General features: G+C 41.3%; 1 protein-coding gene across 1 annotated transcript; it reads left to right on the plus strand.

Moving 5' to 3' along the window:
- Positions 1-1,523: 1,523 nt before the first annotated feature.
- LOC308288047 (proline-rich protein 33-like) lies at positions 1,524-2,327 on the plus strand (the record flags this gene model as incomplete). Its single annotated transcript, XM_080729390.1, has 1 exon — positions 1,524-2,327. The coding sequence occupies one exon, from the start codon at positions 1,524-1,526 to the stop codon at positions 2,325-2,327; it is 804 nt and encodes a 267-aa protein (XP_080585516.1).
- Between the last annotated feature and the right edge of the window lie 9,984 nt (positions 2,328-12,311).

Raw genomic sequence — 12,311 nt, forward strand, 5'->3', positions numbered from 1 at the left:
AGCTTCACAGTATTGCACCCACCGACACCCACCTTATCAACAAGGCTGCTGTAGAAACTGCATCTCCTGTAACCTTTAACACACAAACAGGAGTGAGCAGCAAAACTGCCATTGAAACAATGCAGCCCAGTAAACCCATCATGCCATCTAGCCCTACCATGAGGCTTGTTACACCACAAAGTCCTCCACTCAAATCAGCGGCAAAGTCTGCCTCTGGCAGCTGTACCAGTCAAACCAGACCCTACTCAAACTGCAGAACAGAGGGTAAAACACTTGACAACACTCTTGTCGAGCACTACAGTCGTAGAACACCAGAGCCTAAACTGTTATGTACAACCATAAATGAGCAGTTCAGTTTTTCACCGTCTGCTGTAGACATTAGACCTTCACTAAAGCGTCCATTAGAAGCTAAACACTTTGTGAAGCCCGTGGCTGACAGAAATTCCCCTGCCCCGGGTAATGTTCCAGCTACCACTAGTATCCAGACACCTAGCCAAATCACTATATCTGCAGTCAATGAGCAAACCTCTGCCAATGGATCGGCAAATCCTCATGTTGACATGAGACATGTCACTCGCTCTGTAATGGAGGCAAAAGAATCGTTATATAACGTACAAACTGCACATACACAGCCCCTTACAGATCCTACACCGAATAGTCCCGGGAGAGATTCATGTCCTCCCAGAAAAGCAATCAGAGATATTAAAGCCCCGCCAAGCCCTACTACACAAAAACACGTTGTTAAACAAGTGCCTTGGAGGAGAGACTCACCTTTCCCAAAGTTTATGGAGCATATGGTTTGTAACCATCCTGTAATAGAGACAGTTGCTATTGCCTCTACAGTTGCCTCTACAGTTGAGACAGTTGCTATTGCCTCTACAGTTGCTATTAAAACCAGAGAACTGATTAACTCATCCCCCAAATCTACAGTTGCCTCTACGGTTGAGACAGTTGCTATTGCCCCTACAGTTGCCTCTACAGTTGAGACAGTTGCTATTGCCTCTACAGTTGCTATTAAAACCAGAGAACTGATTAACTCATCCCCCAAATCTCTCCCAACTAATATGCCAGCCACTACTGTCCAACCTCCTTCAGACCCAACTGCAAAGAGTAATTCTTGTCAAAAAACAGATGCTAGCATGAACGCCTCCTTAACTAAAACCACTACAACCCCAACTAATAGTCTTGCATTAGATGTACATCACCCCCAGAAACAGATTGTACCGTCCCCATCATCACCCCTCCCCATGGCAGGAAAACCTTCCTCACAGATTGTAGAATCGAAAGATCCAATCATTTCTTCTGATGCTGTAAAAACACAGACCTCCCCTATGGAGCCTGAATCGAAGCTGTTCTCTGCTACTATTGAAAGTAAAACTTCTGTGACATCAATAATAGAAACTAAAGACTCTGTAAAGCCTTCCCCTGATCCTGCTCAGTCTAACACACATATTAACGCTCAGAGCCTTACTGAGCCAGCTATAGAAAGTGTAACCCCAGCAAACCCAGCAACAAATACTGACATGCAAGCGTCCATAACCAAAGCCGCTGTGACTGATTCTACCACTCCTGCCTCTTTGCCTCAGGCCTCGGTCTCAGTCAAAGATCCGTCTGCAAACAGAGGAATGTCACTGCCATCTCAGCCAAAAAGTGGACTAAAAGCCAAGGAAGTTCTGAAGACCACATCTGCAGCTGCCCTGACGGAAGCCCCCCCAGACACGCCCTCTATGAAGTCAGCGACATCACCTGCATCTTCAACTGCTGACGAGAATGTCGCGGCCTCCAAATCCAAAGCAGCGCAGAAACCGAAAGGCCTCAAGGCCAAGCTCAGCGGATGGACGCGGCTCAAAAAACACATGGTGGAGGAGCCAGAAGAGCCCATGTTTCCAGGACAAGAGGACAAAGCTCAGACCGAGTCCGGTGAAACCACGGTGCAAGCCGTTACTGATGTGATGCCGGCATCTCAGTCTGCTGGCATGGAGGTGGGCGATCCAAATGCCAACCCCAAAGCACTGAAGATGTGGGATGCCATGCTCTTTCAGATGTTTTCCACCAAGGAGAAAATTATACAGCAGATCAAAGCAAACAAAAAGGATCCAGACCAAAAGAAGGCATCGAAAGACAACCAGGTGGAGGTTCCATCCTTTGTGAATCGGCTTCCAATTCTGCTGTACAGCCCCCGCTTCAATGCAAGGAAGCTGAAGGAGGCGGCTGAGAAGCCCCTCACTAAAATAGCCTCCGTGTTTGAAAGAGGGCTGCTGAATCGCAAATCTCAGACGGACGAACGAAAGGACTTTAACAAAAAGGCAAAAGGATTTGGTGATTGAAGATGACAGAAGCTTGACTTCTTTTGACACCACTAGGACGCTAAATGCATGTCTTGAGTATTACAGCTACTGTAATATGCCATTGCTTTTTCTCCTGTAAGAAGCTGTACGAGTTGTTCCTCTTTGAGGAATAGAAGAGACATTTTTTAGAGCGTAAATGAGAATTTATCCTCAGAAAGAAAGCATAATGCAGATGTCTTGCAGATGTCTGCGGTGGAATAGCTCAATTTAATATTAGCAAAAGATGTCCAACACCAGAATCAGAGTAAGAATCACACACAGGCATGAGATTAATAGCACAGCATAAAACACTTGACAACAGTACAGTATGTACACAGACAAAAAAGACAAATTATAGTTATAATCTTAAAATAAACCAATGAGTGATTGACTGTACTAAAGTCTTCTACTTTAGTACAGTCAGAGGTTTTCACTGGTATTGTATTTTGGTAGAAAATGGCAAGCACATATTTTACTCCAACGTTCACAAAATCAACCCTAACATAATCAATTCATGGTTTGTTCTGCATTTTTTTTTTAAATAAAAACTTTTCATAATTCATAATAATTTTACTCAAGAGCCGTGCAGCCAGCATGAATGTTTGCAATATTTGGGTTGATTTGTCTTTGTTGTTAATCGTTTTGTCTGAATGCATGTAGATATTCATTTCAATGTGATCTTGAAATCACTTCATTTGTCAGGCTACATTTCTTTTTCTATTTTTTCTTTTTCTAAATGATGCTTGCTCTTAGTGGCGAGTGCATCTCTCCACTCCGACATGTCTCCTTTCCGACATGTCTCCATTCCGACACTAACCCTATCTCTAACCCTAACCCTAAACCTTTGGCCCATGGGAGTGTCGCCACTCCGACAATAAGAAGTCAATTTCGGAGTGGCGACATGTCGGAATGGAGAGAGCCTCCCCTTAGTGGCAACTGCTGTAAGGGTAACTTTTTGTCGTTGTAATCTCTGTGTGATAAATATGGCTTTTACATTCCTGGAATAAGGGCATGGGGACATTGTATGACAGAGGGCAATTTGTAGAAATGTAGAGGGGACAGAAGGAATGGTATGTAGAGTGGAGAACAGAGCGATATAGCATGGGCAAAGGACAGTTTCCGTAGGTCTTGTCTATAGATGAAATGTATTATGAATGTGGGATCTGGTCCAGGGAGGGAAGCTCTCAAAAAGGAACGAGCTATTTTATTTTCATATTGCCCAGATCAACTTACTAGGCTAAATCAGTGGTTCTCAACCTCTGGGTCGGGGACCCCCAGAGGGGTCCCCAAATTATTTCGGGGGATCCCCAGATGATTAACTTAATGTGCAACATTGTTTTCTTACTCAACAGTAAACAAACCAACATAAAGTTTAAAGGTGATACACCATGCATTTAAAAAGTAGTTATGTCATATTGTTTATGTCCCAAAAACGTTTTTCAAAAGGTTTGAGGCTAAATTACCACTCCTAAATAGAGAGCCTCTCATTTTTGAATGGCTCTCAGAGCATTTTCAGCTGCAGTACCACCTTTGGCCTGAACTGCGCCACCCCCCCCCCCCCCCCCCCCAAATCTTTTTGAAAAAAAAATTTTTTTTGAAAGATTTTTTTTTTTTAAACTTTTTTTTTTGTGATGACGTCACAATCGGCAGATGACGTCACAATCGGCAGCAAATCTGGACAGCCTGTTTTGAGAACCCGTGGGATACTTTTAACCTTCGCCTTCTCAAAACCAGAGAAAGACACAACGGTCAGAAAAGGGACTTTGTGAGGATAGAAGGTGCTAGTGGGACCCCAAAAAAAGGTTTTAAAATAGGAAAAGTGAAATTTCATGGTGTATCACCTTTAAGTGTATAGAGGGTTTCTGCACATTTCTAAAGTGACAATTTAAGGACTTTTTAATACCTCTAAAACGACAAATTAAACATTGGACAAACTATGAGATATTAGCGGCAGAGATTGTGAAAATAGCAGATGTGCATGCTCACAACGCCTCGCAAAGCAACGTTTATGTCGCAACGCGAGGCGTTGTGAGCATGTAGATCTGCTATTTTCACAATAGAACCCCAGTTAAAATATGATTATTTTGGGGGCCTGAAAAGGTTGAGAACCACTGGGCTAAATGGTAAATATGTCCCACCCTGGTCCTGAATGACATGGTATAGTTTTGATAACCGAACGGCCGAAGGACTGAACGATAAGACGCTGGAATGACCACTAAATGGTGTTATAGTTTGACAAGTGAAGAGCAGAATGTAATTTAGTAGGTGATCTAGTAGGTGATCTCCATTGTTTCATGGCTTCTAAGGTTTATTGTGCTGCTACAGCAGTTATGAGCATATTTTTATATTTTGTTCGTTCATATTCTCAGATGGGTGTTTAGAGTGGTCACTGTACGTACCCCGATACCAATAATGAATTAAGGAATTATCTGTTTGGTGACCATTGTGTGATTGTTAAGATTGCATAACGTTGGACGGAAAGTCTTGATAAGATTGCATAAAGTTGGATGGAAAACCACGTCTCACTTCTATTACTTATGTATGAACTTTTATTTATGTATGAACTTTTATTTATGTATGAACTTTTTAATCTATCATTAATCACTTGTTCAGTTCTCAAGACTGTGATATCAGTCACAGTCTATTTGAAAGAGGTTCTAGTCCTGTGTGTGACTCCAAATTTAAAGCAACACAGTGTGATATTTCTGATAGTCACAAGGCCTGAAAATAATAACCTGACTTTGCCAGATCTTGGCGGTATTGTGTTCACAAGTTCACAATAACTCAATGTCGCCTGGTGGAGTCAGGTTATGAAAATAAATAACACTACTGAACAATATGTGTTCATGTCAGACATACATAGTTAGTTTAGTTCAGACAGACTCTATACTGCTGCTCCTAAAACAACAGGGTCAAATGTCTTCATATTCATTATGTTCTGATCGATTATATTTCCGGGCTGGTTGTATTTATTTTACTAACAAATGGATGTCAACGCTTGCTGCCTTCACTGTAAATCTTAATTCTCCATATTTAAGGCAACCTTATTTGCTGCGTTCAAGTACTTAAAGGAAACCGAGGGCAAAAAGAGAGTAGAGACCTGCGAGACAAGACAGAGGTTGAATTAGGTCCCCACCGCCCACTTTTAGCAACTAGACTATATAAGTAGGTTATACAGTGAGCAAAAGATTTAAATTCACTCAATGTCTGACTTGTGCTTTTTTAATGCTTTATTCCAGATAGGTCAGTGTAGATATAGACACCGGCAGTGCAGAGAGTAGAGAGACAAGACAGGGTACAGAACCCCAGTCCTCACACTCACTGACGGCTGAACCACCAAATACTGCTGTATGGACTGTATACACTTCATAAACAAGCTTTAAAAAATAATTCTTGCATGTCATCCCTGATTCATATGTGGGTGCATGCATGAGCTAAGCCATTCTCTTTGAGTGTGTATGTCATTTTTTTGCAGTCAGGGACATGCTGGGCCCCTGATTCAGCCCTGGTAAAAGAGTTGCAGAGGCCCTCATTGCGCACTATAGAGAGAGAGATCTCTCTATAGCACTGCTGCTACTCAAAGATTTGCCATTTCAGATCATGACAAGTGACAAGCCAGTGGGCCAATTACATGAGTTATATTTCGTCGTTGTCGGGTGGAAACCTTGTATGTCCAAAACAGTTTGTTTTGTATTTATCATTTTAAAAATGATTTAAACTAGTGAAAACAGCCGATCTACAAGCACACAACGCCTCGCGGTGCGAGGCGTTGTGTGCTTGTAGATCTGCTGTTTTCACTACTTTTGTGCGACGGCCTTGTATGATGAAGCAGGGCTTCATCATGAAAAAAAAATACACATTTGAAACTTGGAGATACAAGGTTTCTGCCCGAGAGTGACGATTTACTTTGTTGGCCGCCCAGCCCCCAAAATGGAACGAAGGCCGACATTTTATTTTAAATTTTTTCCTAATGGGTGGCCTGGACCGGCCGGGAATGAACCGGCCGTTCGGGAGTTGTCCCGCTTTTCCCAATGGCCAGCAGGTCCCTGAATGCAGTGTACTCGAGAGACAGGAAACAGGGACAGAGATTTTGGGAGTGACATGCAGTCTGCCTGGCCTGGGACTCCATCCGAGGTGTGCACCGTAACCAACTGGCCATTGGCACCCCAAAAACGTAATTCGTACAACCCAACCCAGTGTGGAACCCCATATTTTATTTATTTAAACTTCATATATTTTAGGCTATAGCAATAATTTACATATATTTCGTGCAAGCATGGGAAACAGTTACTGTAGCTCTATCTACCCAAGTCATGGAAATTCTAATATTTTAGGTATTTAATAAATGTATTACGAGTAAAACATAGTTCGATCAGACTTGCCCAGTAAGCAGGTAGTAAACATGGACATTTCCTACAGACAAACACAATTGAGAGGTTTCTTACCAGGCTGATTATGTGCGTTCATTGTGGCCATTATCAGCAGCAGCAACCTTCTCATACTTTCCATGGCCCGTCACCAGAAATCTGTAGCGTTTTCCAGAGGAGCTCCCCTAAAAAAATAGGAATGTTATATTACTTTAACAATTAACCATACCAGAGGCAAGTTTCCCAGTCACAGACAACATTCGCTAATGTTTCCCAGTTACAGACAACATTCCCTAAACTTTTTAGTCAGGGATCCACATGCCCAAAAGCTCAAGGAATAGGGTTGAACCTTTGATGTTCTGCCGCACTTTTTATTTCTGTTTTATCTATTAGTTTGGTCATTAAGGTCCACATAATGAGAGGCCTGCTCTGCTGGAAACATCGCGAAAAAGAGTTATGGCCATTTGTATATTCACTCCCATTCACTAGAAATATAAAAAAAAGAAATTAAAAATCTGCTTTAAGTAGCATGTGAGGGGTCAAACTAGGGGTTCTTCATCATTCTGAATAGCATGTGAGGGGTCAAACTAGGGGTTCTTCATCATTCTGAATCCATTGCAAGCATTTGTTTTGCATGAAAAACATTCCTTGGGCAAAATATTGGCCCCCAAAAACTGTGAAAAGTGATGAGTCATTACTTTTTTCCACTTTTCACAGTTTTGGGTGGCCAAAATATTGCCCAAGGAATGTTTTTCATGCAAAACAAATGCTTGCAATGGATTCAGAATGATGAAGAACCCCTAGTTTGACCCCTCACATGCTACTTAAAGCAGATTTATTTTCTTATTTTTTAATATTTCTAGTGGAGTCAATGGGACAGTGAATATACAAATGGCCATAACCATAACTTTTTTTCGTGATATTTCCGGCAGTGCAGGCCTCTCATTCTGTGGAACTTAATGACCAAACTAATAGATAAAACAGAAATAAAAAGTGCGGCAGAACATCACAGGTCCTCTCCCATTCTGAGGGACTGGATCCCCGGCTATTTGAGCTTGCATGCATCCGACCCTCCATAAAAGCACTACCCTGCCTGCAGTATCAAAGACAAAATCAAGGTGGGCCTTTAGGAATTGGGGGGAGGCAGTGACGTGTTGCAAATTGTTTTTTAATTAGGCCAGTGGTCTCTCAGATCAAGGTTCATTATTTGGCTTTTGAGCCAAGGACCACCATTTAACTTTTTCTCTGCCATTTTAAACATAGCTGTAGTAAGCAGCTGCCAAATTGTCCTTACCTTTTAACGTGGGCACGCGCACGCATCGTGCACAATCTGTGCGCGACTCATCTAGTAGACGTGTAGACTCGGTGACAAGCTTTCGAATACAAAAAACCCCATTGAAAAAGACATATCCGTTGCCACGCTGTATCTCTGCTTATCAGCCAGTGTTTACATGAAAAAGCATTGAAAAAAGCCAACTGTGCGCTATGGTAACACGTGGACACGTTCGCGCACAAAACGCACGATATGTGCGGGGATCATAATCCAGGCGTGTAGAGACTGGATCAAAGTTTCCAAACGCAAAAATCTGATTGAAAAACGAGCGTTCCATCGCCCAGTAGCTTCCACTTCTGTTACACAGTAAACCAATGGAGGCGGGACTATGGCCCAGGCTCAGACTGGATACGGAAAGCTGGATCCGGTCCAGACCGGAAATGACCGGATACAGTTAGGGGGGCGGGCCTAAAGAGCCAGAATCAGCGAAAATCTGCGCTAATACTTTTAATCCTTTCATAATGATTAAAGCTAATTAAACTTTGCGGGCTCTACGGGCATGGCAGCGCGGTACAGCGGGAAATCTACGGTCTCTACGGGGATCGCGAGGTATGAGTTAATGAGATGTAGCCTCTCAGATCCAAAACATAGAATATTATTTTATCGTTTGATAAGATTCTGTCCAGAGTTCCATGCTGTATTGATGTTGGTACCATTGGAGAGGCAAGGCAAAACTAAATATTTTTCCTACATTCTCTAATTGTGTAGGCTTCTTGTAAATCAAGTAAGTGCAGATGTTCATTTTTAAAATGCAAAACGAACGGTTTTGGACATACAAGATTATCACCCGACAACGACTATATCTGAACTGTCGCTGGAGTAGCGGGAACGCCACCGTCGCCCCCTGCAATGTTGTGGCCCTCGGCTTGGTACCCTAGACATGATTCGGCCCTCGGGGAAAACTATTTGGGGAACCCTGCACTACTACTTGTCAACCAGTAGGTGTTCTGCCCAACAACAGGAGCCCATGAAGATAAACTGTATTTAGCCATTCATGTGTCAAGCTGCAACTATACCTGCTGCACATTCAAATAGGGAATATTTCATGTGGATCACAGATTATGTAAAATAAACACGATCATACCTTAAGGGATATATTTCACTTTCAAATAAGATAAACATGAAATGAAATCATTTCAGTCAGCGTATTCTATGGCAGTTCCAAACAAGCCAATATTGTTTTGGTGTAGAAGACTGTTGCTTTCTACATCAAATTTCATCAAGTGAATCATTTAAATACGGTATCCTAGAGACAGTAACCAACCAAATCAAATTCCCTTCTATGCTTAACTTGTGTGGTCAATAAACATCTACAAATGCAAACAATGAACACTTGTACTGTAGGTGAGAGCATGCAAACCTTCTCTGCTCTTCCAGAACAGACCGCATCACCAAGGTTCTCCCAGAGATTCTTCTTGCTCAGCACATCGCCTGGTTTGATTTCCTGCAACAATGAAAACACTACTGTAATCACTGTCAACATACTGTCGTAAAAGATGAAGATACTGCTGACGTGTATTGACCCATTTAGGCCTAGAATTATTGAATGCTTTAGCTATTGAAAAATAGCAGATCTACAAGCTATACGAGCTTGTAGATCTGCTATTTTTGAAAAAGTCGTGAAAATGTGTGCAAATCTTTGAATATATGTATTTTTAAAGCGAACATTTGTAACTCAAATTTTGCTTCTGAGTGGTCCCTGGAACTAAATATTTTGAGATGCGGGTCCGTGGCCAAATAAATATCAGTTTGGGGGTCCTTCACATGAAAAGGTTTGAGAACCACTGACATAGTAGTCTCTCAAGAACAGACTAACTGAGCTCCATTTAAGTGAAAAGGACCTTTTCTTTGACGATGGCTGGTCAGATTGCTGACATAGAAACATAGGTTTTTCAAAAAAACATAAAAGGATTCAATAGACACTTATAGAATCAGGTCAAAATTCAAATTTTCACAATTTTTCGAAAAATATCAGATCTACAAGCTCGCAGCGCAGCGTGAGCTTGTATATCTGCTATTTGTCAATAGTTAATCAATCCATTTATCCATCATACAGTATACTGTATTGGAAATACAGTATATGATGCATGCATGGTGCATTCTATACTGTACATTATAATGGAGTGCAATATGCTTCGCTGTAATATAAAGTGCAAGTAAACGGCCCAGAACCAAAGGCTTCAAAATGTCAACTAGAAAATATTGTTCCTTCGAAACAATTGTGGGCTCGCTTCAAGCCAGAAAACAATGGCTATAAAAGTACAAAATGTCAAGATCGCAGGCAGTGCTCTCTTTGACGTTACTGACGTCAAAGATTGGTCCATTTTGCTCCAAAAATGTGTTGTGCAAAAGTTGACCCGCTGGTGGCGCTATAACAGGCCAACGTGAGAAGGGTGGTATCTGTTCCTTGACCTATTGGGAACGTGCTTGCAAGATTTCACGCACATTGCAGGCTGTGTTCATGATTTGAGGTGTTTTTGGCTTTGGCCACTTTATTGCTGCTTGCAGCTATATTTATTATTATTATTTTATAATTTTTTTGTGTGCACTTCATAGGCATGTTAGATAAAGGTCCTTAGATTGCGTGTAGAATGTTTCATGCAAATTGCAAAAAAAAATCCTAGAATAAAAACGGGTTTAAGCGTTTTACAAACTGCTCAAAATTATATAGCGCCCCCCTTTGGCCATTTGGGGTAAGATTGGTTTCAGTGATATTTGAACTAACCCTCTACACTATTTTGTCATGAAAATGTGACTTTGCTTGTATGTTTTAGAGGCAGAAGAATAATTTGCATAAAAATGTAATATTGTTTGAATTATTTAAAAAAGCATGTTTCAATGTTAAAGAAATCCGATCTGACAGATCTTTAGATATCGGTCCAAAGTTCACGTAAAAAAAGTTTTGTGCACGTGACGCGAAAATTCCAGAATAAAAGCGGGTTTACGCGTTTTACAAACTGCTCAAAGTGGCGGAAAATCGAAGGGCGGAGCTTACTTAACAACGACACAGATGTCTTCCGCTTGAGTCAAAGCACGCGTGTAACAAGTTGCATGTCTTCAAACGAAACGAGTCATGACTTATGCCCGTTTGAAGTTTGAATTTTCAGACGCTTCGTATAGCGCCCCCCTTTGGCCGATTGGAATAAAATTGGTTTCAGTGATACTTTGACTAACCCTCCACATCTTTGCCAAATGCCATGAACGTGTAACTTTACATGTATGATTTAGAGGTCGAAGAATAATTTGCATAAAACCGCAATATTGATTGAAGTATTAAAAAATTATATTTCACTTTAAAAGAAATCCGCCGAGACTAGTTTGACCGTATTGGTCCAAAGTTCATGTGAAAAAGGTTTTGTGCGCGTAACGCAAAAATCCCAGGAGGAGATAGATTTTTACTGTTTTTTATATAATTCAAAATTCTGGGGGATCTAAAGGTCAGAGGTCAAAATTCTGGGGGATCTAAAGGTCAGAGGTCAAAAGTCAGAGTGCAAAAGTTGTTCGGCATGAGGAGACGCATACGTGTATACAAGTTTCATGACTGTACGTATAACAGAGCATGAGCTCTATCTGTTCAAAGTTCGCACTTTCGAAGGCTTCCTACAGCGCCACCATTTGGCCGATTGCTGTAAAAAATAATAGCACACTTCGCCACTGTAAGCTGAACACATTGATGTTTTTATTTTCATTTTCTGTCTAAGTATGTAGGAGTAGAAAGGAACCGAAGTTTTGAGGAGAACTTGATATGACGGTTAGATATTGTCACTAGAAAAATATTGTTCCTTCGAAACAATTGTGGGCTCGCTTCAAGCCAGAAAACAATGGCTATAAAAGCACAAAATGTCAAGATCGCAGGCAGTGCTCTCTTTGACGTTACTGACGTCAAAGATTGGTCCATTTTGTTCCAAAAATGTGTTGTGCAAAAGTTGACCCGCTGGTGGCGCTATAACAGGCCAATGTGAGAAGGTTGGTATCTGTTCCTTGACCTATTGGGAATGTGCTTGCAAGATTTCACGCACATCCCAGGCTGTGTTCATGATTTGAGGTGTTTTTGGCTTTGGCCACTTTATCGCTGCTTGCAGCTATATTTATTATTATTATTTTATATTTTTTTTGTGTGCACTTCATAGGCATGTTAGATAAAGGTCCTTAGATTGCGTGTAGAATGTTTCATGCAAATTGCAAAAAAAATCCTAGAATAAAAACGGGTTTAAGCGTTTTACAAACTGCTCAAAATTATATAGCGCCCCCCTTTGGCCATTTGGGGTAAGATTGGTTTCAGTG

Source organism: Nannobrachium achirus (genome assembly GCF_963921795.1).
Source record: "Nannobrachium achirus genome assembly, chromosome: 7".
NCBI classification, from domain to species: domain Eukaryota; kingdom Metazoa; phylum Chordata; class Actinopteri; order Myctophiformes; family Myctophidae; genus Nannobrachium; species Nannobrachium achirus.